This window comes from Macrotis lagotis, chromosome 3 (assembly GCF_037893015.1).
Source record: "Macrotis lagotis isolate mMagLag1 chromosome 3, bilby.v1.9.chrom.fasta, whole genome shotgun sequence".
In the NCBI taxonomy this organism is placed as follows: domain Eukaryota; kingdom Metazoa; phylum Chordata; class Mammalia; order Peramelemorphia; family Peramelidae; genus Macrotis; species Macrotis lagotis.
In genome coordinates this window covers 12,722,596-12,750,255 of record NC_133660.1, presented here as the reverse complement: position 1 = coordinate 12,750,255, position 27,660 = coordinate 12,722,596, and the positions used below count along the sequence as shown (strand labels likewise).

At 38.7% G+C, this 27,660-nt stretch overlaps 1 protein-coding gene and 1 long non-coding RNA gene across 12 annotated transcripts in view; one reads left to right on the top strand and one right to left on the bottom strand.

Annotated features, from left to right (window-relative positions):
• Window positions 1-485: 485 nt before the first annotated feature.
• Window positions 486-22,533, bottom strand: LOC141517280 (uncharacterized). Its single transcript, XR_012476819.1, has 3 exons — window positions 22,077-22,533; window positions 21,380-21,481; window positions 486-813 (listed from the first exon to the last, which is right to left on the bottom strand). It is a non-coding gene; the product is annotated as an uncharacterized LOC141517280 (long non-coding RNA).
• Window positions 22,320-27,660, top strand: part of KLHL8 (kelch like family member 8) — a 51,536-nt gene continuing 46,195 nt past the window's right edge. The window contains exons 1-2 of one of the 11 annotated variants that reach the window (XM_074228114.1): window positions 22,320-22,344; window positions 25,693-25,789. In XM_074228114.1, coding sequence (XP_074084215.1) covers window positions 25,710-25,789 — 80 coding nt within the window. In that variant the 5' untranslated portion in view covers window positions 22,320-22,344; window positions 25,693-25,709. Of the gene's footprint in view, window positions 22,345-22,439; window positions 22,529-23,109; window positions 25,790-27,660 lie in introns of those variants that run through there. The other 10 variants (XM_074228112.1, XM_074228111.1, XM_074228113.1 and 7 more) reach the window with 10 other exon arrangements.

Sequence of the window (27,660 nt, the reverse complement as noted above, 5' to 3'; positions counted from 1 at the left end):
AGTTGCTGGTAGGTTTAGGGGTTTGGATCACACTTCATGCACATAGTGCAATCAGGACAGCAGCTGCGGCCAAAAAGAACAGCAAGCAGGTCCCTCACATCCTGTTCATAGGACTGGTATGGACTGCTGCTGAGGAAGAAGCTTCTGCCCTTGCAGCACTGCCTCAGAGACCCCACTTCCCGCTGGCTCCTCAATGCTAAATACTTAATTGTTTCTTCTCATTTTTGCTGGTTCCTTAATGCTGAATATTTGTCTGTCTTATCACTTTGGCTCTACACCTCTTTCTTCCAATTTAAAATCAGCCCCTGGTAAAATCAACCTGTTACCTTCTCCAGAGTCCTCTGCTCCGAGATGTCACCTAGTTGTCGCTTGTATCTGCTGGTCCTTATCCTGGACTCCACTCAGATAACTCCAGCTTCTTGTCCCTGTACGGGTACCATATGTTGAGTCCCTTTCTGGACTCCCTTAACTTGCCCCAGGTAGCTTTGGAAGGGCTAGAAGGGTGGGAGACAAGGAAAACAAGGATGACAAGTTCTCTAAGATCCCCAAGTATTCCATTTATTTATCAAAATACAAATGCTTAAATAGCCTTCCCAGTCTCTAATCCACATTCACTCCCACTCCTGTGGCACTTAGTAAAAACGGCTCTGGTGCTCAAGGACACCAGATGATGAAGGTTCACAGCACTCCCACAAACAACAGTCCCTAACAATAGATGATTTATTTATAGGGCTTTCTTCTTTTGAACTGATTTAAAATTGAAAAATCTTTGGTGAATTTCATTGTAAAAGTAGAAAAATTCATCTTTTTTTTCTAGAAAAAAGAGAAAGATTAAATTAATTCCATAAGTCATTAATGAGCTTTTTATAGTCATGACTGAAATTGTGTAATTTGGCTGCCCTATAACAATAACAGTCACAATTAAAGCTAGAAAGCTATAATGCTCAGTAATAAAAGATTTACAAAAATTATACCAGTGGGTAGTACAGTGGATAGAGTTGGGTTAAAGTTGGTTAGAGTGGGGTTCAAATACTCCCTTAGACACTTATTAGTTGTGTAACCCCTGGCAAATCACTTAACCTCTCCCAGCCTCAGGTTCTTCATCTATAGAATGAGATAGTTAAAATTTATAACCTCAAAAGTGACCTTCTAGAAGCAACCCCTTATGTGACCTTATAATTGCCAACATTTATACAGAGATTTAAGATTTGCAAAGCATTTGACTTGTTATCTTATTTGTCCCTCCCAAAGACCCTATCAGATGGGTATTTCTATTAATTCCATTTTACAGATGAGCAAACTGAGGTCCTGAGAATCCTGGGGTTATTCATCTGTGTTGTTGTTCAGTCATTTCTGACTCTCTGTGAGCCTATTTGGTGTTTTCTTGACAAAGATACTAGAATGGCTTGCCATTGCCTTCTCCAGTTCATTTGTCAGATGAAGAAACTGAGTCAAACAGGGTTAAGTGACTTACCCAGGGTCACACAGATAGGAACTGAGACTGGATTTGAACTCATGAAAGAAGAGTCTTTCTGACTTCAGGTCCAGTACTCTATTTGCTGTTTTACCTAGTGCTAAATGGTAGAGTGACTAGAGCACTGACCCTGGAGACAGTAGGACCAGAGTTCAAATTTAACCTCAGAAACCTGATATTCAGGGTCAACTCCAGTCATCCTGATTCATATCTGGCAACTGGACCCAGATGGCACAGGAGGAGAATGTGAAGCTGGTGACTTAGTACAGTTCCCCCTCACTCAGATCCAATTCACTTGCTTGTCATGGTATCACCTCACTAAGGTCTTTGAAAACAAAGGACAAGCATCATCATCATCATCAATTTTCTAAAACAGACAATTATGATTTTATTCTATAATCTACAATATCACTAAAACATAACAGATATTACTAATACATAAGAAGTTATTTAGTCCTAATATATATAATTCTTTAACAATATACCTATCAGTCTCAATTCTATTCAGTTTAATATCAATCACTGAGGGAAAGGCCTTCATTATTAATTAATTATTAATAATTTTCTATATTATATTATTTTATACTATGACTATTGATTATTAATTTATTATTGTTCTAAAACATTAATAGCTAAGCCCAGATAGCTTGGGGCATTCTCTGGTTTTACATAGAAACAGGTTCAATAAAAAGGAAACCTAAATTCTAAAGAAGGCTCAAATTTTACGCTTTAGTTCTTTATACCCTCACCCCAAAAGTTGAAGAAACAGCATTTAAAATGACAGACTGATAAAGATAAAAGAGCATAGGAATTCTATTAAACTTTTGAAAAAATTAGTACTAAACACAAGTTATTCTCAAAAACTGAGAAATAAAGCATCCTACCGGACTCCATTTATGAGTCAAATACAAAGCTAAAGCCTAAATCAGAGTAGGATAAAACACAGAAAAACTTTAGGCTAATATCATTAATAGTATGTCCAAAATTTTAAATATAATCCTTCTAAACTCATCCAAGAAATCATTATCACCAAGCTGAATTTACTCCAGAGATGCATGGATGATTCAATATTAAGAAAGCAATATATATGGGGCAGCTAGGTGGCACAGTGAATAGAGCACCGGCCCTGGAGTCAGGAGTACCTGGGTTCAAATCCGACCTCAGACACTTAATAATTACCTAGCTGTGTGGCCTTGGGCAAGTCACTTAATGCCATTTGCCTTGCAAAAAACCTAAAAGAAAAAAACCCCCAAACCCCAATATACATAGGCATATAAAAAACAAAAATATTAGACTAAGGAACATCAACTACTTAGATAAGACTAGAGCAATGAAGTTAATGTTTGTCACACTTCCTGTTTGTTGGAGTAACTTTTCAATTTGTCCTGATTAATCAATAAATATCCATTGTGGAGACAAGGAGAAACCAATTGTACTCAATAAGACTTGTTTTTAGTTGAATTCAATATATTATAATGGGCCTGGGTTGTTCTAGTTTTTGAGTATTTTGGGTCCAGTTATGACTTTTCTCTTTCCCTTAATTGGCAGAAAGGATTTCCTTTTGTAGAACAGTTATTGAAGAGAAGAATGCTTTCTAGGGCAAATTGAACTTTAATGGACTTAATGCATTGATGATAATAGTGAGGATCTTGGAAGCCCAATAAATGTCCTAAATGACTACAGATTTTCTGTCTTTCTGTGGAACTGATTCCATTTATAAGGACACATTCTCTCCCTGTAAATCCCTGGCCCAGCTTTGGAGGAAAGCAAGATACTAAACTCTCATTCATTTACATTGAAGCCCATGCAACTTTGGGGCATTTGAATTTTTTCCTTATATATCAAAACACAGCCTTTAAGAACAATGTTGGAAATCTTTGAAGAAGATCCTTTTGTAATCCACTGGACTCAAACAATGTCTTCAGTGTCTTGGAATTTTCCTTGACAAAGGGTATTTAACACACTGAGGAGAATGTGCTATAATCCTCATTGTTGAGTGCCTATTGCTTGTGACTTACCTCTATTAAATGGACTGAGATCATGACATAGAAAGCAAAGAAATCCTATCATAGCCATTCAGACCCAGTGCTCTACCCACTGTGCCACCTCACTACCTCTAGAGTCAAGAAGACTTTAATTCAAATTTGGCCTCAGGTACTTACTAGCTGTGTAACCATAGGCAAATCACTTAACCTTTGTTTGCCTCAGTTTCCTCATCTGTAAAATGGGCAGCAACAACAACATCCCAGGGTTGTTGTGAGACTCAAATGAGATAATATTTGTAAAGTACTTATCACTGTGCTTAGTACATAGTAAATGCTATGTACACATTAGCTATTATTTTCTAATGGCATTGCTTAGCTACCAACAGTGTGGACCACAGTGTCTGCATCAGGAGCGAATGATAGAAATGAGGAAAGAAATGAGGAAAATAGATACTCTACAAAGAACCCAGCAAAACAAACAATTCGACCAAATACTTGAGAGCCACCTCTTGAAGGCTCTTACAAAAGGATTTCCTCTTTTACTGCAGGAATTCTGAACTTGAACCACATTCCCAGGATGATCAGAACAATGTGTTGCAGAGTTTAAAAGAGAATATTTGTATCAACTTCTTTTATTATACCTCTAGAATAAATTCTCATTTCTTTTTTAAAATTTATTAGCATTTTATTTTTTCCTAGTTACATGTAAAAACAATTTTACCATTCATTTTTAAAATTTTGAGTTTCAAATTCTTTCCCTTCCTCCCTCCCCACACCCCTTCATCGAGAAGGCAAGCAATTCATTACAATATACATGTGTAGTCATAGAAAACATTTCCATATTAGTCCTGAGTAAAAGAAAAATATAAACAAAAAAAAGCCAAGAAAAATAAAGAAAATAAAAAAATTATGCCTCAATCCATAGTCAGACACCATTGGTTCTTTCTCTGGGGAAGGATAGCATTTTTCACCATTAATCCTTCAAAGTTGTCTTGGATCAATGTATTGCTGAGACTACTACGTAAGTCATTCATAGCTTTTCATCTTACAATATTCTGCTACTTTGTTCACGGTACATTTCACTTTGCATCAGCTCATATAAATCTAGGTTTTTCTGAGAGCATCCTGCTCAGATAAATCCTCATGTCTAAAAGCAAATTAAGTCTGTCTTACTTACTAATATCAAATGATAATTACGGCAGGAAGTAAACCAGTGGGACCTCATGAAAGAGCATTCGAAAAACAACTATAATCCCTCAGGTTTAACCCTTAAGCCCTGAGGTGGCATAGAAAGCTCACTCTGGAGACCAGATTCATGAGTGTGAATAAGACTCATAATAGTAGCTTCAAGGCATGTGCTACATTTAAAACACTAAAACATGAAGCAATGCAACTTTAATAAGTTCTTTTATCTTCATTTCACTATGTAAATAAACTCCCCCCCCCCGATGGTTATCTCTTCTGGCCAGCAAAGGAAGGCCCAAAGGGTTGATATTTCATTCCAACATGCCAAACCCTTCAGCACTGAACTAGAATATACATGACTCATCTAGAAGTGACTTAAGAGTCCCAAAGATCAGGGGAGATTCACCTGTTTTCCCTTGTCATAACAACTATATATAATTAACTTTTAACTTTCTTAAATTAACTGTTAACTTTGTCAAAGATGAAATGGTTAACTTTCTTTGAAAAAGAAATCAAATTTATTGAAATAGAAATGCAAATTTTGGCATCTAAGTTCACCAAACCCATTATGATCAATTCATATATCCTAGAACTTTTGTTCTCTTATGGAACTTTTCTTATATTTATAATATCTTACTAAATAGTTTTTTTTTAATTTTTTATAATCACTAGAGTTTCCCCCTCTATCCTTTCCCAGGGGCTATCCTATATATAATCCTATATATAACCCAGAGATATTATATATATATATATATATATATATATATATATAATAATATTTTTAAATACTATTTAATAAGCAAAATATGAACAGGATAACTGTGTAATATATAGAATTGTATGTAAGAAAAAAACTGAAAATCTAGATTTATTTCTTCTAAGAATTCTATTTGAGTCTATCACATTTAAAGAGCTCTAATTGACTCAAACTAGAATCTAAGATTTAAATTATAATTCTATATATGCATATATTTCCTAGAAAACAATATGAATTACATTCCAAAAAGCAAAGATGGTACTTACAGTAAAAAAATTTTAAGAAACAAACAGAGCCTTATATGTATAATAAGTAAGGTCCCAGATATCATAAACCAATCACTGTAAAATAAATCATGTTAATCATAGTCTAGAGGCAGTTGGGTGAATGTAGTGGTTAGAGCACTCTTGGAGTCAAGAGGACCTGAGTTCAAATCAGACCTCAGACATTTGATACTTAACTTTTTGGGCAAATCATTTAATCCCACTGCCCCACCAAAAAAACCAACCAAACAAAAAATCATAGTGTAAACAGATCTATTTAAATTCCAGAAAAATCCATAATCAACCAACAAATATTAAGCCTATACAGTATGTTCAGAACAGAGAGAAAAAAAAAAGTCCCTGGTGCTTATATTCTGAAGAGTGAACTCATATATCATCTTAAATATCAAAATTTCTAAAGTTGTATATCTTTCTGTGCCTAGATATAGATTGATAGACATGCACACGAATTATGCATAAAATGCATATAAGAAAGGGGGAGAAAAAAAGTTACATGATAACATATATATACATACACACATATATAGAAAAGGAATAACAAGTTGCACATAATAAATTTGCAGTTTCATGTAAAACCATCTTTTTGCTGTTCTACCATGTTGGGAATTATCTGTTTTATTTCTTAAGTTCAGAATAAACAAAGAAGGAAAACAATAAAAAGATATACAAGGTAATTTGGTTTTTAAGATAAATACAATTTCAAAATTGTTTTAGCATTTTTTTTCTTTTCTTACTTTTTGGAAAAGGGATTAAAGAGCTGTTAAATTTTTTTTCCAGTAAGGAACTGGTAAAAGTAAATTTGACTTTAGTGAGAATAGATCTCACTTTCTCTCATTCTGATGATCTGTTTATGTGTTAAGGTGGGCAAAGGTAATGAGGACATCCTATTTATCTGATTCTGGCTATAGTCAAATGTTTGCACAAAGATTTCCATTTTTTTTTTAAAGATCAACATTCATTATTTTGTTAAATGAAATCAACCTATTTGTCTGCTATTCACTGCAGCAGGACACTCAATACTGACAACTAAAATATCCATTTCATCCCATCTGATTAAAAAAGTAAAATAAATCACAGATTCAGTTGATGTATACAGAAAAAGATTTAGTTTTGTTATTTCATATAAATTATATTTTACATGACTACACACATATAAACCTCATTGCCTGGGGGGGGGAGGGGGGAGAGAGAGAGAGAGAGAGAGAGAGAATTTAAAAAACAAATGTTAAAAATTATTTTTAGGGGCAGCTAGGTGGTGCAGTAGATAGAGCACTGGCCCTGGAGTCAGGAGTACCTGGGTTCAAATCCAGCCTCAGACACTTAATAATTACCTAGCTGTGTGGCCTTGGGCAAGCCATTTAATCCCATTGCCTTGCAAAAACTAAAAAAAAAAAAAAAAAATTCCATCTCGAAGTCCTAAGTGCTAATATAGTATTCTATCACATTTTTCTGTATTTTTTTATTTTATACATTCACTTGTCTCTTTTTTTTCCAAAATTGAGTCCTTGACAATTATTTATAGGTATAACCTGTAAATTATAAATAGGCATAAATTATATATAGGCCCAACCACTTCCTAGATTGTACATTTTAAGGAAAGAAAATTTCAATGCCAAAGGCTAGTCAGCATAGATTCATTATATAGAAAATTGGGATAACAGGAATTAGATAAAATTTTTCAGTGTATTCCAGCTCTAATGTTCTGTGGTTCTATATCATAAGAGTAAAAGACCTGATGACACAGTGGGAAGAACTGGAATCACTAGACTTGTATTCAAATCCCACCTTTGCTACTAACCATATGTGTAACCTTGGGCACAGAGTGACTTCATCTCTTTAAGACCCAGTTCCTTATCTATAAAATGAAGGGAATGAACTGAATGGTCTCTGAAGTCCCTTCCAGCACTCATTCTATGACCAATGATCTTAACACTTCATGTTTAGAAGTGTTAACTTTGCCAAAGATGAGACCATTAGAGGCAATGAACTGTGCCCATAACATTTAGAGAACTCTAGATTCAGACTCAAAATTGAACCCAAGATATAAATCCCAATTCTTCCTCTTATTTGGATTCTTTGAGATTTAAGCTTCATCATGTGTAAAATAGGAAGACTATTACTTGAACCTTAAAGGATTGTTTGGGGCATTTTTTTTTAAAACTATCAAATAAGATGGATTATAATTAGAGCACCCAAATTATTTTTTATCTAGATCATGGCAAAAATGAAGCAAATAGAGGAGCAGTGAATTGCCAGTGTCTCATGTCTAGTAAATGTCAGTTCAGATTTGAACTGACAACTTCCTGAATTCCTAGAGTCAGGACAACTGAAGTCAAAAAAAAAAAAAAATCTAAAAAACAAAGACATAGGCAGAAGAAAAAGCGAGGGACTGAAACAAAGTTTACCATACATTAGATTAATCCAAAGCAAGAGGTAGTTATGTGAAAAAACAAAGAAAAAACATTAAAAAAACACAATATGAAATTACATTATTCTGAAAGGAACCATATACAACAAACCAATATCAATATCAAACTTAAGGAAAAGGAAGAGGGGAGAAAGACAGAACAACAGATTGATAATTTGGAAAAGGTCTGAAAACATGGGAAATGTCTAATACCTTTGAACTTCCCACCATCCAAAGGGGTAGGTTGGGAGTATTTTCTCATATCTCTTCACCTGAGTCCACTAGATCTTTAATTTGTTATATTTATATATTTTTTAAATTGAGTCAAAGTGTAAGCACAGTTTTATAACCCTAAAGGGAGAGTCACAAATTGTTTTCCAGAGTAGTTAGACCTGTTTACTACTCCCCCTATATATGTACACCTATTTTCCTCTCATCCCCTCTAGTCATTTCTGATAAATATGAGATGATACCTCAGGATTGTTTTAATTTACATTACTCTAATCAGTAGTGATTTAGAACATTTTTTCACATGATTACAGATAGTTTTGATTTAGTCTTCTGAAAACTACCTGTTTATGTCCTTTAACTATCAGTTTGAAGAATAACTCTTATTTTTATAAACTTAACTCAGTTCTATACTCAGTATATATTTGAGAAATGAGACTCATAGAAATGATACAAAATTTTTTGATATTACTTCATTGCCTATGGTGCCTTTTAGCAAAATGTAATTTCCCTGATAAGGTCCATTTTTGCTTTAGTCTGAGATTATGACAAACTACCCGTCTTTTTTATTTTAGCTGAAATATATTAGATTTTGTACAAGGTTTTTTATTTTAACTCTGTGGGTCTTTCTGTTTCATGTGTCTCTTGTATCATTATTTTGTTGGAGTCTGGTTTCTAATTTATTCTTCTATCTAATCCGTATAGCTCTGGAAAGGTTTCCACCCCAGTAACACAGAATTAGCCTGCTGATCACTTAGACCAGAAAGATGTCTTACCATGATTTTTTGTTTGCTCTACCACTCCAAATTGGCTTGGGGGTGGTATTTTAAAATTTGGAAGGGTTCGACTGACTGACTGCCCCTAATCCACTATCCATTTCTTTTTTTTTTAAGGTTTTTGCAAGGCAATGTAGTTAAGTGACTTGCCCAAGGTCACAAAACTAGGTAATTATTAAGTGTCTGAGGTCAAATTTGAACTCAGGTCCTCCTGACTCCAGGGCCGGTGCTCTATTCACTGCGCCACCTAGCTGCCCCTAAAAATCCACTTTCAATAGCAGGCACTAGGGAAGCATCCAATAGATAAAGAGACTGAAAATAAGCGAGGACAGCTAGGTGGCGCAGTGGATACAACACAGGCTCTGGAGTCAGAAGGACCTGAGTTCAAATCCGACCTCAGACACTTACTGCTTACTTAGCTGTGTGACCTTGGGCAAGTCACATAACTCAATTGCCTTACAAAGACAAATGAAGAAAATAAGTGAGAAAGTGTGCAAGGTCATGAAAACATAGACTTGTTCAGAGTCAGTCTGAGGGACCCCATATTTAAATGTCATTTAGTCTGTGGATAAGGTAGTCTGGAAAGACCCTTAGGCAGGGTTCTACATCGGCTCCTGTAAAGTTTCCAAGAGCATGCAGTAAGGTCTGGTCAGTGGAAACTTTAAAAACTATTTGTCTGTAGTTGGGTATTTCAGTGGATAGAATCCTGGAGTCAGGAGGACCTGAGTTCAAATCCAGCCTCAAGACACTAGCTCTGTGACCCTGGACAAGTTACAACCCCAATTGCCTTAAAAAAAAAAAAGCCAAACACACCCACCTAGAGAGTCTGGAGAAAAGACTTGTGGGAATGGATTACTAAACAGGCTTCCCAATATACTTTGTGGGTTCCACATATTACTATCCAGGCTGGGAGAAAAGATACCCCCACATATACACCTCTAAATACAATACTATGACTGATGACATTACCAGTGACTGTTAACTTGAACTCCCGCCCAACTCCAAAGCCCTTCTCTGCACTGAACAGTGATTTGCTATCTTGATATTTATTTCAGAAGCTGCTCTGATTACTCAGATAGTCAGGGACTGCCCTGTTTACTGTTCTCTCTGCCCATGAAAACATAGACTTAACAGGCGCCATTCCTAGATCTCTCTGTCCTCATGAATAATGTCAAAGGACTAATTGTTCCATGTAGGCAAGGACAGAGAGGTTCATATTTCCCTGGGTCTAGTAGTTAATGCTCACAGATTCTGGTGGAATGAAACTCTTGGCTGACCTCAGTGGCCTATGAGATATCTCTTCTGCTGCCAAAGACAGCCAGCTTAAAGCCTCTCCCAATCTGTGACCCCAATAAAGAAACTCCTCTTGCCCAAGATTCATCTGAATCTGAAATCAGTTAGTAAGCAAAAGAACTCTACCCTGTTTGGGGTGCATTAGGATTGGCCTCCCATATCTGTCACTGAGTACCTATTCTCTCTCTCTCTGCCTCTCCCCTTTCTCTTTTTTTGGCAAAGCAATGGGGTTAAGTGGCTTGCCCAAGGTCACACAGCTAGGTAATTATAAAATGTCCGAGACCATATTTGAACTTAGGTCCTCCTGACTCCAGAGCCAGTGCTCTATCCACTGAGCAACCTAGCTGGCCCTCTATTTTCTAACCAATTATTTTTGGGTACAAAACCTCCCTATTTGAACCCCGTTTTGATCATTGACTCTCCAACACAACTTCCTTCCCCTCTTGCTGAGTGAATTTGTTGCAACTATGAGAATGAACCTCTGCCTGTTTCTATTACCATATAGTATATATATACATATATATATATATACATATATATGTAATCTTTTTGCTTGCTTGCTGTACCACATAGTACTTGTTTATACAGCAGCCCAAGTACCAATTTCCTGCAAATTCCCAAGAGAAGGTCTTTGTTTTAACCTGAACTGTAAAGCCAAATAAAGAATAGAGAAATCCAAATGAAAGCAACTTTGGGACATCACACAGATGCATCAGACTAGCAAAAATAACAAAAGAGGAAAATGACTCTAAAATATCAGAAGGGCTACAGGAAAACAGTTTAATGACTGTGAATTGGCCTAGCTATTCTAGAAAGTAATTTGGAACTATGCTCCTAAATGACTAAACTGAGAATATTCTTAGATTCAGTTATTTAAAAAAAAGATTTTTTAAAAGGATCTATGTGTATAAAATATTTATAGCAGCTCTTTTTGTGGCAGTTAAAATTTGGAAACTAAAAAGCATTTTTTTGGGTGAGGAAACTCCTAAACTAGTATATGAAATAATGTACCATAATTAATGATGAAATGGACAGTTTCAGAGAAAACTGAGAAAATCTCTACAGAGTACAGTGAACAAAACTAGAACAATTTTTACAGTGACAAGATAATTTTTTAAAAAGACTTCAAACACTCTGATCAACTTAATAATTAACTATAAGTTCAAAAAATGAAAATGAAACATGCCTATCAACTCCAGATGGATGAAATAAAATGTAGAAAAAGACATAATTTTTAGGCACGGTAAAAATAGAGTTTTTTTTGCTCAACTAGCCATGCATATATTGAGGGTCCTGAGAGGTAAGGGATAATTTGCTTAATCATAGTGGGTAAGGGGAAGGGAGGATAATAACAAACAAAAGAAAAGATTAATGGAGATAACTAATGAAAATTAAATTAATTTTTAAATTATTAAATGTAATTAAAATTAAACTAATTTTCTTAAAATGTGAACCTTGTTAATGATTGTATTCCACCAGGACCAACTTATGTTGAATTCTTAGTGTTTATAAAAATCAGATAAGTGGATTGAATACTGGGCCTGGAGTTAGGAAGACCTGAGTTCAAAATAGACTTCAGATACTAGTACTGGGACCTTGACCTTAACTCTACTTGCCTCAGTTTTCTCGTCTCTGAAATGAGCTGAAGAAGGAAATGGTGAACCACTCCAGTATATTTACCAAGGAAATCCCAAATGGGATCATGAAGAGTTGGATAGAATTGAAACGACTGAAGAGCAATAAATTAAAATAAATTAAAAGCAATAAAAATCAATAAGCTACTAGAGCTCATGTGTGTTGACTTTTTGTCAATGAAAAGAGAAAGAAAGATCATGAGCCCCCTCTGGTGGTAATAGACTTTTTCACTTGGAATGTATATCTATATGGCTGTCCAACTACAGCATCTCCAAGAAGGGGTGGCCCCCAAGGTATGAGTAAGAGATATCACAAAGCTCAAGATGATAAGCCATGGAAACTACCTGGATATGAAATTTCCTATGAAGGAAGAGATAAGGATAAGTCTGAAATTATGAACCTCAGCTACTTTACTCAACATAACTGGGGAAATTAGAAGTGTCCCCTGCTCAAAAAGTCTTAAGTTTCTTGAATAAGTCTCTGAAATAAAATTCAAGTTCCTCTGTTTGGCATTTAAAGCCCTCTCCCAACTATCTTTAATTCCCATTCCAGATTTCTTGTACATGATTTCCCCTCAGGCTATAGTCAGTCAAATGGTACTCTTTGATTCTTCCCATATATATATATATATATATATATATATATATTTCCATCTATTTTCCTTTCCAAGGGCTAGCCCTGATGTCTCAAATGCTCTCCAATCTTGCCTTCACTTCTAAGAATCCCTTGCTCATTTTAAAGGTTCAATTCAAATGATTACTCTTCCTATAAAAACCCTTTCACAATGTGACCAGTTCTTAAGTCCCTTCTCTAAAGTAGATTTGGTACAAATGGGAATGAATGGATGTAAGGAATGTTACTAAGGTAGAACAGATATAATGTGCCATCTGATTGAATGTGGGGTAGGTCAGGGCAGGGAGATTTCAAGATAGCTTTAAGGTTAAGAACCCATGCTATCTGTAAAGTTATATAAATGGAAAGAAAATGATAAAGTTGGTACCATAAAGTTCTACATTGTTTTTTTTTCTTAGTTTTTGCAAGGCAGTGGGGTTAAGTGACTTGTCCAAGGCCACACAGCTAGGTCATTATTAAGTGTCTGAGGGTGGATTTGAATTCAGGTCCTCCTGACTGCAGGGCCGGAGCTCTATCTACTGTGCCACCTGGCTGCCCCTCTACAATGTTAATTATGTAACTACATATTACGTTTTTGTAAAGCTACTCCTTGGAAAATATGGAAACATTTTTCTTCTTTGCTTTTTTAATAGAAAGATAATTTCTTTCTCCTTTCTTCTCCAAGCATCCTCAATTCTCTATCGTACAATTAAACAATAAATTCAGCTTGTTAAGAGAAAATTAAACTTGTGAAGAGTCTCACTAGAATTTGTTACCTTTGCAATAATAGCTGCTCTGCAAGAAGTATAAACCTTGGCTCTTATCCACGACTGGTTTAAACCAGAAGCCTTTTAAAGTACATTACAGTAATCCCTCTATTAAAAAGAGGATGATATGCAACATCTTCCTTGTCAGAAACTTCACTATAAGAGGTAGGACAATTTTAAACTGAATAGAGATGTGTTCCCAAATACTGGCTGGGAGGGTTGATAAGTAAGTTAAATGACAGGAAAATACCTTACAGTAACATAAAAAAGTGGATTTTAGAGCTTTGAGAGAAGGAAAAGGAGAGACTCATATAGAGTAAGGCTAAGAATAGACAAAGAAAGCTGGCCTGTCCCTAGATGGAGAGAAATGGTTTGAGAGTAAAGCAAGAAAAAAGATTTGGAGGGAAGAGATTTTTTTTTGGTTTATTTATTTTGTATTATTACAATAGTCTTTTTATGAGAGTAAACATAAACCCCCTTGTAGAGGGCCAGCCGCAGGGAGTGATATTCCTGTAACGTGGTATATGTGTGCACTATTGGTCATTGTATGGCTCCGTTGGCTCACTAGTGAACCCTGGATAATCTGTGGCTCCAGAGTTGGTTGTAAAAGGTTTCTTTGAGAGAGAAGTATGCAGATTTCTAAGAACAAATATTGTAAATTTACCCAGGAACTTGTAAAACTGGGTCTCCTTTAACAGGTCATTCCTGAGATAAGTTTTTGCTATAAAAAGTCTGAATTTCCAAAAATAAAGTTGGGAGATTTTCACTTCCCAACCTTTGGTGTCTGGGTATGTTTGTCTACCCGACCTGACTCTCGGAAATTCATGTCCAGACCCACATCAGAGCTATTGCGGGCAATACCCCTTCCCCGCCAAGAAGATGTGAAACCTCAAGAATAGTGAGAGAAAAAAAAAATGTCCCCAGTCTGTGTTCAGATTCCAGTGGCTCTGTCTCTGGGGTGAGCTGCCTTCTTTATCATGAGTCCACCAGAGAAGTTGCTTCAATATTTTCCCCACAGCAGCTATTATGAGCTGTATTTCCCCCTACTCTATTGTAGAAGGAAGAGAGATCTTGAAGTGGACCTGGGGAGGGGAGGTCTGAGACCAGATCTGGTTAGAATCATGTGTTGAAGAATATTCCCTATTCCTTCTTCCAGTTCCCAGTTTAATCATCAGGAGCCATATTACCCAGTTAAATGACCTAATTTCCTAACCCTAAATTTAACCCTAAATTCTTTGGTTCCACAAAAGACAATCACAAACAGCACCTACATGTTCTTTCAACAGAAAAACAGAAATCAAGGAAGCTATGTAGATTAGAGTAAATGTCAGTATAGACTGAAAAATAGGCTATTTGGTTTAGGAGCAAAATGAAATCTGAATTCAACAACAAAAAGAATGATCCCATTAGGAAAATTTACTTTTAGTAGTCTCTAAGGTTACATAGAGGGTGCTGGAAGTCAAGGGACACGTGGACCCATAGGGACAGCATTCCTTACATGTCAACATGGTATCAGAATCCGTAAGTTCTCTTTGGAAGTTATATACTCTACCAAGCATCAGAGAGGGGTTGGGAAAATGCCCAGCTCTCTGTGTTTTGAAGAGCCTATTTCTATCCCTAATTCTGTTACTTTTTGAGTACACTTAACTTTAGTTTGGTAAATATGGGCTTATCCAATTAGTCTCTTGGTTCACCTTCCAACCCCTGGGGGAAACTGAGCCCTTCCCTTAAATACTTGAGTTCAATAGATGCCAATCATGTAAGCATGACACAATGGATTCAATTACACACACAATGCTTTATTCATACTTATCAAAATGGTAGCAGCTCTGCTAAAAGGCAGCTGCTAGGGTAATTCCTTAGGGTACAGTTTTGTGATTGGAATGATGAATACACAGAGGAAGACAGGACTCCTGATTGACTGAGAGATAGATCCCACACATCTGCTGAGGACTTGGGAGAAAGGGAAAAAGAAGTTGAGTTCAAGATATGGGAGAGAGGGGGCAGCTAGATGGCTCAGCCGATAGAGCACTGGCCCTGGAGTCAGGAGTACCTGAGTTCAAATCTTCAAATCTGGCCTCAGACATTTAATAATTATCTACTTGTGTGACCGTGGGCAAGTCACTTAACCCCATTGCCTTGCAAAAAAAAAAGATATGGGAGAGAAAAGGATTAATGGGAGCCCCTGAAGTTTGACATATAAGGAATGCTTCCCCACTCACCAACATGTCCCTTGATTTTCAACACCTTCCAAGCAACCTTGGCCAGTAGGTTTTCCTAGTGAGATCATTCTTTTTGTTGCTGTTGTTTGCTCCCAAACCTGATAGCTTATTTACTTTTCTGTCTATACCCAAATCTAAATAACTCCCTTGATTTCTATTTTACTATTTGATAAACAGATATTTGCTATTTGTGATTGTCTTTTGTAGGAGCAGCATTTGGGAGTTTCAGGGTCTGGAGTTACCAGGGGCAGTCTCTAAGCAGCCCTTAATCTATAAGAACTCCAGAGTTCCAGGTTCAGGTATTTAAACTCAGGTTGCCCTATCAGAGGCTTCCAGTGGAAGCTGGTAGGCATCCCCAATTCCATAACACTGCGGGCTTCTCAGAAGGACCTTAGGGGTACTACTTAGACTGCTTTGTCCTCCAACTGCTTTTCCTTACTCACTACTTGGAATCTCTTTACCTTCTGACTGCTTTCCCATGTGATTGGCTCATGGGCTGCTCAATCCTCTTCCCACATGTTTATTTCTAGAGTTAAGGCACTGGCAAACCCAAGTTCCCATGCCTAATAAGTCTTTCTCTTGTCTTTCACTCTTCCAAATAATGCCCAGCCACTCTCACTTCCACCCAAGTCTGCCAGAATCCTCAATACCACATCTTATCTTATTCTTAGTACAATAGCATTGTTTTCATCTTCTCTGGGCAACTGAAGCTCAGTGAACATAGCTTATTTGCTCAGTTACCTTCATTAGAGCATATGTATAATAAGTTCAATAATAATTTAGTTTTTAGAGATCCTTTTCACAGGCAGGCTCTGGCCTAAGAAAACAGTCATCCATCAATTGTGACAAGTCCTGCCCTGAATTGGGGTGGCCTATGTTAAGTGAAGTGTATCAATATAACTTTTACTGCACTGTAACCCCAGAACTATACAATCAACTTAGTCACTCCCACACGACTCCTCCTTGGATGGTCACATGGGAAGATCACTGAAGCCCAAATCTGATTGTTCTATGACCCCTTCTCCCACTTACAGACATGTATAAAATACCTGGCTCCACAGCAAGATGGAGCTCCAAGGAATGGAGTAATTACATGATTTGTAAATTGGTTTCTTGCAAAAAGAATAATTAATAAACCACTTTTTGCTTTACTGGCATTCTGTCTCTGCTCTACTTAGTCAAGCTCAGGTTAGAGATGGCTCAATAAAAACCCATTTAACAGCTCAGACAAACTGAGACCAAAAAAGACCTTAGTTTAAAAAGGTTCCAAGGTCTATCACTGCATCTGAGATCATCTCCAGTTGTCCTGATCTATGACTTGCCACTGAACTCAGATGACCTTAGAGGAGAGAGCCAGGCTGATGACTATGCACAGCCCTATCCTGCTTAAATCCAATTCACTTGAAAGTCAGTAAATCACTTTCCTGATATCATTGGTCCTCTTAGAGAACAATAACAAACAGTAACAACTTCCCAAAGGGGATAACACAGATTAAGAAAGTTTTCCCAGGCCTCCCATTCCCACCCCAGTAAATAAAGCTTCCCTAACTGCTATGTGGAATCTGAAGTCCTTTCACCAAAGGACTTTGACTTTGGAAGGACATGACAAGGCAGCAGTTCAAACATCATTTTTATTAAGGTATAATCACTCAATTGAACTTCCAGTAGATATAAACACTAACATGAGATCTTTCCTGCTTTGTTAAGACAGGAGGAGGAGGAGGAGGGGCAGCTAGGTGGCACAGTGGATAGAGCACTGGCCTTGTAGTCAGGAGTACCTGAGTTCAAATCCAGCCTCAGACATTTAATAATTACTTGGCCGTGTGGCCTTGGGCAAGCCACTTAACCCCATTGCCTTGAAAAATCTAAAAAAAAAAAAAAAGACAGCAGAGGTGGGAGGAAGCACAGAAAGATGAAACTCTGGTTAAGTGAAGTTTTGCAGACATACTATAGCTTTGAAGAGGGTACAGTTGTGTTTCTTTTCTATAGGACAAGAAGACATAGAAGTCATGGTGATATTTTTGTTAAGTTTGGGAAGCTTCTGCTTCTTATAATTTTTGAAGATTTTTCCAGTTCAGCAATTAGTTTATTGCTGAACACAGTGTTACCTAAGTGTAGACTTACCTTCATAATGATAAAGTTAAGAAGTAGTGGCTGTATCTTTTATGAGATTCATATCTAACAGACTGCCCATCTTTCTATTCTAATAAGTGTAGTTTTGAAATGTAGGGGAATATATATCACATATAATATATATATATATATATATATATATATATAATGTTATCTCTTATTTTTTTTATATTTTTGCAAGGCAAATGGGGTTAAGTGGCTTGCCCAAGGCCATTAGCTAGGTAATTATTAAGTTATTCTTGAGGGTCTTCTAAACTCTCAAAAGAAAAAAAAGAGTTGAATTTCTTCACTAGACTAGTTTCAGCAATGACTTTTACCCAGATATAAAAAGTGTATACTTCTCATTATGATGTTGGGGGGGGGGGCAACAGTGTAGAATACTATGAAAAGTTTTGACTCCTTTTATTAAAAAATGTATAGCAAAACTGGAGAAGGGCAAATGTCCTGATTATCAAAAGAAGAGAGAGAATAGAATCTAAACTACAGACCAGTGAGCCAATAGTAAAAAGTTCCAGAACATATTTTTAAAGGGATAGTCATTTATTGTAGATGAAAGGAAATATAGCAAGCCGATATGGCTCCACCAAGAAAAAAGTCATGCCAAATTAATCCCATTTTTCTTTCTGACAAGATTACTTGATTGGTAGTTAGGCAATTAGGCAGGTAGGTGGTGAATAGAGTGCCAAGCCTACAGGCAAGAAGACCAAAGTTCAAATTTGGCCCCAGATACTTAGTAGGTGTGTAACCCAGGGCAAGTTACTTACCTGTGTTTGCCTCAGTTTCTTCAATTCTAAAATGGCAAACCACTCCACTAGATTTGCCTAAGAAAACTACAAATAGGGTCACTAAGAGACGAATACAATTAAAAAAAGGACTGAACAAATACTAGACTGAAAGGTAGGTAGAAGGCTAACTGGGCACTGAGAAAGATCTGGATTCACACTCATTCCCTGATTAATGGTTATGGTTATGATCAAGTTGTATGGTTATGGTTGTATGGTTGGTATGGTTATGATCAAGTCATTATATTTCTCATCAACCCAGGAAAGTCTCTAAGACAGTTGATTGACTGGAGTGGCTGATATAAATCAGTGGAGGGGGTTTCCATCTGAAAAACTACAAAATTTCTACAAAGTCACGGGTCTTGATCCAAACTTCCTTACTCCCCAAGACCCCCCCCCAACCTAGACTGAAATGAATAAATGCAGGAAAGACAAGTAGAATCAGAGCAACTAAATACTTAAAAGTAGTTAAGTGATTAGGTCAAAAGTAAAAGTATTTTGAGCCTGCAATCCAAAATATATGTATATTAACTTTTTTTTTGTAAGCCATCTGAGTTGTGACTTGTCCAGTGTCAACACAGCTAGCATATATGAGGCTGGATCTGAATTCAGGTCCTCCTTATCCCAGGGTTGATCCTCTATACAATGCATCACCTAGTTGCCACTAAATTTACTTTTTAAAAGTAGTTGACTAAAAAAAATAGTTTACTGATATCTTTTATTTTTTTACATTACTAAAATTTCTTTTCAAATCCTTCCTCTATTCATTTCCCTTAGAGACCTTGTATGTAATAACTATTTTTTTTATTTTTTTAGGGGTTTTTTTTGCAAAGCAAATGGGGTTAAGTGGCTCGTTCAAGGCCACACAGCTAGGTCATTATTAAGTGTCTGAGGCCGGATTTGAACCCAGGTACTCCTGACTCCAGGGCCAGTGCTCTATCCACTGCGCCACCTAGCCGCCCCTGTAATAACTATTTTTTAAAAAAAGATAATGAAAAGAAGTAGAGGAAAAAATCATCCAAATCAATAAATGCATTAAAAAAAAGCTGAAAACACATGTATCGCACTACACCTTTGGATTTCCAACTTCTGAAAGGAGTGTGTGTGATTTTTTTTAATATTTCTTTTTTGTGGCCATACTATTATTTATAATTTTGCAACATTCATTCCTTTAAACCTCAGCTGATATAGTCACAAAGGTCAAGAATTTAATATTATTAAAGCTAGACAAGAAAAATATATGAGTTGCCTAGGGTCACATAGCTAGGGTAATTGAGGTCAAATCTGGATTCAGGTTTTCCTAATACTGCATCAAATGCTCTATCAGCTGTGCTATCCAGCTGCCTCTATTTATACCCTCATCCCTTTGGGAGGTGCAAATTCTTCTCTGTTGGGTCAAGAGGAGACTCTCTGGGGACTAGCTAAGCAAATGATGAACTGGTCATGTCTCTGGTGGAGCTTTAAATAATTAAAAATCTTGATGAATTTTAGTGACAGATGCTGGGACTTTTTTTTTTTCTCCTCTCTCTCTCTCCCTACATTGACTTCTTAGCTTTGAAAGGAAGCTCCTACTACATCAGTAGGAGACACTGCATCCAGTGGGGTACAAAGATCCACACTCCAGACCTACCCAGATTTACAGAGACACTCATCTGAAGAAGGAATTAACTTCAGATGGCTAGTCCTGGCAAATTAAAGTGAAACTATGAAGAACAGCCACTGAAGACCTTCAGTAATACCTCCAACAAGACTGCAGTGACAGGAGTTGTGAGCTGCCTTTGTCACACATATATCCTACACAGTTGCCTCACTACCATTGTAATCTGTCTGTACCTGGTCTTTCCTGTTTATAGATGCATATTTGCAGATGATGGTAGAAGAGAGATTATGGGGTAATATTATGCCCTTTCAGTAAATGATTTTCCTAAGAGTTGGATCTGACTTGATTGATTGTTTTTAGGGAGCAGTCATGAACTGGGAAAGACAGAAATATAAGCAAAAAGAAAGATAGCCCCTGTCTTCAAAGAGTGTATTTCTACAAAGGCAAATGAAAATGGGAGTAAGGCATAGATGAGGAATGGGGTGAAGAAGGGACCCAAATAGGGAGAGTCTAGGGAAAGTCTAGAGTTAGTACAAGTGGAAGCTGAAGGGAGTGTGGCCAGTGTTGGTCCATCCCTATTATTGGGTGGAGTCCAATTTGGCAGAGAGTTCCAGAGTGAGAAGGTCCCAGGTGTTGGAGGAGAGCTCTATTTGAGAAGAGGGTTCAGTCATGGTGACAAGGTCTGGAGTGCCAGAAGCACACCCAAGTGGGGAGTGAACTAACAGAAATGCAGACCCAAAGGATTTTTCCTAGAATCTGAACTAGGTGCTGATCTCTGCCAGTGCCTGCCTCACAAAGTCAGAGGTTACATGTAAACAAAGTTTCTCTTCCTATATCCTCTGAAAAGGAAATGATACAAAAGTCTCTCATAACCTTGTCCTCATAAATATGAAAGGACTTGGGGGAGGCAAGAAGTGGGGAAAGTGGAGCAAAACCATGACTATTGCCTTTTCTCCATTTTGTATATTTGTAAAGATCGAGTGCATGTGTGTAGTGTTTCCTTTGGAGGACACAAGGAAACAGTTCTGGGAGAATGTGTAAGGAAAGTATCTTAAAAGAGATAACACTGGGGAGGCTAGGTGGCGCAGTGGATAGAGCACTGGCCCTGGAGTCAGGAGTATCTGGGTTCAAATCCGGCCTCAGACACTTAATAATGACCTAGCTGTGTGGCCTTGGGCAAGCCACTTAACCCCACTGCCTTGCAAAAACCTTAAAAAAAAAAGAGATAACATAGCTTACTTGCACATTCTGAAACTGGTTCTTGTCCACTAAGCTGGTGTGGAGACTGGGCTCTCTGAGTCTAGAGGCATCCAACGAGTGTCACCCTCTTCCTCTTTTGCTCTATTTAAATAATCAAAGTATTTCTATGGTTGGCACTATCCTAAACATAAAGAATTCAAAGGATGGCAAAAAAAAAAACCCAACCTTATCACGAAAGGGAGGAGGTGAATTAAAAAAGTTCAATGAATCATATTAATAAAGCCAATGTTTTATTAATAATGAGGTCGGCGGCCCCCTGGAATGCCCAAGGCCCCCCTGGGCCGGGTCTCACAGTCTGGAGACAGGTGGCAATTAACAAGGCAGGGAATGAATATTACAACGAGGGGGTGGGACTATTCTAATGAACCTTGCTTCTGTCTTTTCCTACCCCAAAGAATCCCCGCCCCCAACTTGAGTGGAGCCCATGGGCCTCTCCGCCTGGGTGGGATCTGAGCAAGGCAAAGCTGAGAAAATTAATGCAACTTCATTATAGCAATGTAACCACCCACAGCCGGGTCCGGATTCAGTGACTGGGCATTTCTCTCGGGAAAAAGCATGCAAACACCAAACCAATGGGATGGGGGGGTGCTTAGAGGGAGGGTGTCAAGGGAGGGTGGGCCGGCCGGCCTCCAAGGTCTCCTTCAGTCCCTTCCCGCGCTCAGCACGCGCCACTCACCCCAAGTCCCTCAGTTCTGGCGCAGCAGCAAAGGAACTACGCTTCCCAGGGTGCTCTGCGGGCAGGCCGGCCCTTCTGCGCACGCGTGGTGGCAGCGCAGGGGCGGAGCTTCCGGGCCGCGCTCCGGGCGCGCCTCCCCCTCCGTAGCTGGACTCTGGCGTCGGCCCACCGGCCCGGCCCGCTGCGGAGCCTTGCCCCCGGGCGGAGGAGGAGGAGGAGGAGGAGGAGGAGGAGGAGGAGGGCGTGCCCCCGCTCCTGAGAAGCCTAGGTAACGCCGCCCCCTTCCAAGCCATTGTCCCCCCTCACCGGGCGCCCCGGGGGCCGGCCCGCGGGGGGAGGCGGCGGAGGGGTGGCCCCGGGGGCAGCCGGCTGCTCTGCGCCTCCCTGTCCGGACCGGTCACGGAGCTGGAGCCGGGGGCGACCCCGGGGGCGCCAGTCTGACCCGCCTGAAGGTGACGGGACGGGACCACCGCCTGCGCGGGGGGGGGTGGGGGGCGAGACGGGACCACCGCCTGGGCGTGGGGGGGGCCGGGACGGGACCACCGCCTGGGCGTGGGGGGGGCGGGACGGGACCACCGCCTGGGCGTGGGGGGGCTGGGATGGGACCACCGCCTGGGCGTGGGGGGGGCGGGACGGGACCACCGCCTGGGCGTGGGGGGGCGGGACGGGACGGGACCACCGCCTGGGCGTGGGGGGGGCCGGGACGGGACCACCGCCTGGGCGTGGGGGGGGGCGGGACGGGACCACCGCTTGGGCGTGGGGGGGGAGGAGGGCGAGACGGGAGCACCGCCTGGGCGTGGGGGGGGCGGGACGGGACCACCGCTTGGGCGTGGGGGGGGCGGGACGGGACCACCGCCTGGGCGTGGGGGGGGCGGGACGGGACCACCGCCTGCGGGGGGGGGGGGCGGGACGGGATCACCGCCTGCGGGGGGGGGGGGCACAGAGGGCGTGAAGGACTTCCAGTCCGGAGGATGGGGGGAGGGGGGGTGTGGGACACGTTGAATGAGAGACTGTGTCCAGTGAAGAAGCACAGCAAGCAGGGCACCCGCACATCTGAGACTGGTGCGGTGTGATGCCTCCTGTTAGGGGCGCTTTGTTAATATTATTATTTACTATTTATATTTACTTATACTATATTTATTCTATTATTTACTATTATTATTTACTCTCTTGATGCTCATAATCCGAGGTGTAGGGGACTCCAGGTTTCTTTTAGGTTTTTGCAAGGCAATGGGATTAAGTAGTTTACCCAAGGCCACACAGCTAGGGGATTATTATTATTATTATTATTATTGTTATTAATTTTTTTATATTTTTGTAAGACAAATGGGGTTAAGTTGCTTTCAGCTAGGTAATCATTAAGTGTCTGAGGTCGGATTTGAACTCAGGTCTCCTGACTCCAGGGCAGTGCTCTATCCACTGTGCCACCCAGCCACCGAGTACTCCTGCTTTTAAGTTTGCTGTTATCAAATTTATGAACATCCCATGCTTCTGTGTGATAGAAAAAGGTGCAAGCCATGAATCTTTACTAATTTTTCCTGGAGCTGCTGATGCTGCCGCCTCCTCAAAAAAAAAGTTACTTTGAATTTATTTGTGCTCAATTTTCTGTGAAATAGCTGTCCCGATAGAACAGGGCTCTTACTCATTTCTGCGTTGTGCATCCCTTTGGCAGTCTGATGAAGCCCATGGAAATCTTTTCAGAATGTTTTAAAATGCACACACAACACAGGATTACAGATGAACACAATTATTGACATTCAGTTAGTAAATGGTTTTTTAAAAAAATACTCTCAGACACCCCAAAACCCAGTGATAAAATGGAAGCTTTCAGTGCTTAGCAGCCAGGAGGCATACATTCATCAGCTCCCTAACAGTGGTTTATAGCTTCTTCACAAGAAGGAAGTCATCCCCCTTCCAGTATTGTGCTTGTCAGTCAAAAATATACATGATTGTATCAATACTTGAATTTGATTTTATTTCTGTACATTATAGTAAGTCTGTTTTCTTAAATTTATTCTGTATTAATGTGTTGAAATGAATCAAGAAGTGAAAGGTTTTTAATCTCTCATTTCTTGTGTGTACAGGGAAGTTTTGAAGTTGTATAAGGAACATTGAATCCCCCTTGGAGGAATTTTGTCTTCCTTTCTATTGACTATATTTTCTAAAAGAAAAATCTAATAGTTCATTTTCCAGTGAAATTATTTAGCCTATAGTAATATGGAAAAGATGATTTTGTTTCCTTAAGAAATATATTTCCAGTGAGTATGTTATCAGAATTCCAGTGAGTTTTTAGTTCACATGAGTCAGTCCTGTTCTAATAATAACAGAACTGGAAGGACCATTACGGAACTCTATTTCATTGCCCTCTCCTGGAATGATTATTGACATTAGAGCATTTATTCTCTGCTTTCTTTAAAGTGTAACATTTGGGGTCATAACATCTATAGCCTAAATAACACGATGCTTATGTTCATATAGGACCATGATAGGATTGTTCCAGCATTAGACATTTTCTTGTAGTTTATTTTCTAAGACTTTTGTATTTGAAAAACACAACTATAAAGGAAAAACAGGGATTCCTCTTTCATTCTGGAAGTTTAAGATTATTAGCCATTACAGGAAAAGCAAACTATCCCCTTCTCTATGATATGCAATATAGAGGCATCTAATGAATATTAAATATTAGTTAATAATTATTTGGCTTTCAGTATTGTTTTAAATGGAAAAAGTTTATCTTCAAGAAATATTTCTTCATCCTCTTAAGAAATTTAAATCTTAGGTGAATTAGGTCATCTTTAAATAATATAGTCAATGAATTAGAATTTCTTAATGTATGTAACTGAAATTTGAGAATTTTAGACTTGATATCAGCTAAGTTAAATTTCACCTTTTATCACTGAAATCTGAACTGTCATATCAAACGGATCTGTTTCCTAGGGCTAAGTTGCTAGGCTACAGAGCTGTGTGGTTTCAAGCCAACTGTTGTTCCTGGATCAGTTACTGATAGCATCCACAAAGCCTAGTGAGATTTAATGGAAAACGTTTCAAGTCACATTTTTTTTTTTAATGATTGAGCAGCACGACAACATAGGAGAGAATGTGTTGGGTATGAAAGGGTGGAAATTGGTAAAACATTTTCACTTAAAATTGAATTTTATGGGGCGGCTAGGTGGAGTAGTGGATAGAGCACCAGCCTTGGAGTCAGGAGTACCTGGGTTCAAATCTGGTCTCAGACACTTCATAATTACCTAGCTGTGTGGCCTTGGGCAAGCCACTTAACCCCATTTGCCTTGCAAAAACCTAAAAAAGAAATTGAATTTTAAACTCAATTTAGTGGCAGAAGTCAAGAATTTACGATTTGTAAAATAAATTGCAAATCTGTGTTTGACCTTCTAGGCTTGTAATGTAAAGAGAAATAAAATTGGAAGAGTGCATAATTTTTTACATTGGGCTCTATAATACATAATCACCTTTTCACCCATGAAGATTCTTCTATCCTGATTGGTCAGTTCTTTATGGAAGCTTCATTTTTAAGCCAGCCATGGTCACTTTTTCCCTTCTTCCTTGAGCTCAGCTCCTGACTCTGTGGAATTTTTTCTTCTCCTTGTTTCAGCAGCCTTCTCATCTTCGAAGATGCCTCAACCCTTGTTGCCTGGAAGCAGCCTTCTCATCCTGGAAGATCCTTTAGACCCTGTGGTCCCTCTCCTCCACTGGTGAGTTCCTCTTGGAACCTCCAATTGAGGAAGTGCTCGTACCTTCATTTGTCTACCAACTCCACTCCTGAGTCTCCAGATTTTTCATCCATGACCCTATGTGGGGTGCTTCCTCACTCCCAACCCCGCTTTTCAGCACCCTTTTATGTTCTGTCTTCTCCATTAGAATGTGAATCTTTTGCCTTATGTTCATGGCAGAACCTAGCTTTCTTTTTAATATCTTCTCTTAGCTTTTAGCACAATTTGTTGACTTTATTTTTTTAAATACCAGTTTTACTGTGCTCTGACTGTATGAGAAAAAGAAACTCTTATAATGCAAATTTTCAGTAACATAAGAGTTTTTATTTGTAACTTTCTTGATATGCCAGTGAAGACCAGCTCTGAGAAGTATCTGTGAATAGCTAAGTTTTTTTTTAAATTGACTAAGGGGAAAAAACAACTAGTTAACATCTTTTGAGCATCTCAGAATAATTTTGTAACCTATTCTATTTTTCATGATTTTTTGTTTAAAAAAACAAACCCTGTTTTACATATTATTCCCTCTGCCTTAGTTTTTATTAAGTATAAAGTATATATAAGTATATATATATGTATGTATAAGAGTATACAGGGATTCAAGAATTGAGCTAAAAATTAGACATAAGTAAAGTAACATTCTCCCAAATCAGTTCAGCTATTAGTCTCTTTTCAGAAAAAAATATTCAATACTTCTGTGGGGTTTTTTTTTTGCAAAACTCTGCCTGAAACAAATTTATTAACTAGTTTCTAAGCGTATTATTTTAGAGAAAGAGAAAAATCCAGGATCCTTGTCTATGCAAATCTCTCTGATCCCAGTCATTTTTCATAAATAATTTAACATTCTCAAATAAAAGACAGAATTCACAGTGAGATAACACATAACTAGAAAATCCAGGGCTTCTTGCCTTCAAGGCATCTGTTGCCTTCTCTGTACCACTTTGCCTCCATAATAATTTTAAATGATTCAAATTACTCTTAAGATTCTAAAAGATAGAAGTCTCTTAGTAACCACCTAGTTCAATGCTTTGATATTTTAGATGAAGAAACCAAAGCTCAAGGATGGTAACTAGCTTACCTAAGGGACCCCACCCCCAGCTCTCTTGACTTCTGGGATCCTCTTTTCTTCCCAGTATTCTACGTTGACTCCCTTGTAAAAGTCTTATATAATGACCACAAAGAATATGTCCCATTTATGTAATCACTGGGTCAGCCTTCCAGCCATAGGGTAACTCCCCAATCTCACATGGTATATTTGGTCTTGGGGTGCCTTTTTTCCCTTCCTGGCACTCCCTCACTTTCTTGTCAGTGCCTCATTCCCCTTTCCCTTTCCTAGTGCCAACACCCCCAGCTCATTCCCCAGAAAAGGAAACCTAGAGATCCTTCAAGTTTACTCAGAGCTTTAAGATTACTCCCCCACCTTTCTAAAGGCTTTGAGGAAAAAGAGAAAACACAATGGGTTCTCCTACATTGATAACTAGCTATCGGTCCGTTGTCCCTTTTATACAGCATTTAGAGAGGGCGAAGGGTCTCTCCTAGATTCTAGTGTTTGGAAGGATCTCTCCAATTCCCCTTGCCTTACATAGTCCCTCAAGAGTCACAGGGAACCAGCAGTCTTACCCATCAGAATAGTCAGTAGGCATTTCATAAGGGGCTTTACTATGTGCTAATCACTATGCTAAGCACTAAGGATACAGAGAGGCAAAAACCAAGACCCTGCCCTCAAAAAGCTAAATTCTAATGAGGGAAAAGAACACGTAAATAATAAGCTACACACAAGTAATATAAAAAGTAGATTGAAGATAATTGAGAAGTGAGGGCACTAGTAACTGGTGGGACCAGGAAAGTCCTTCAGA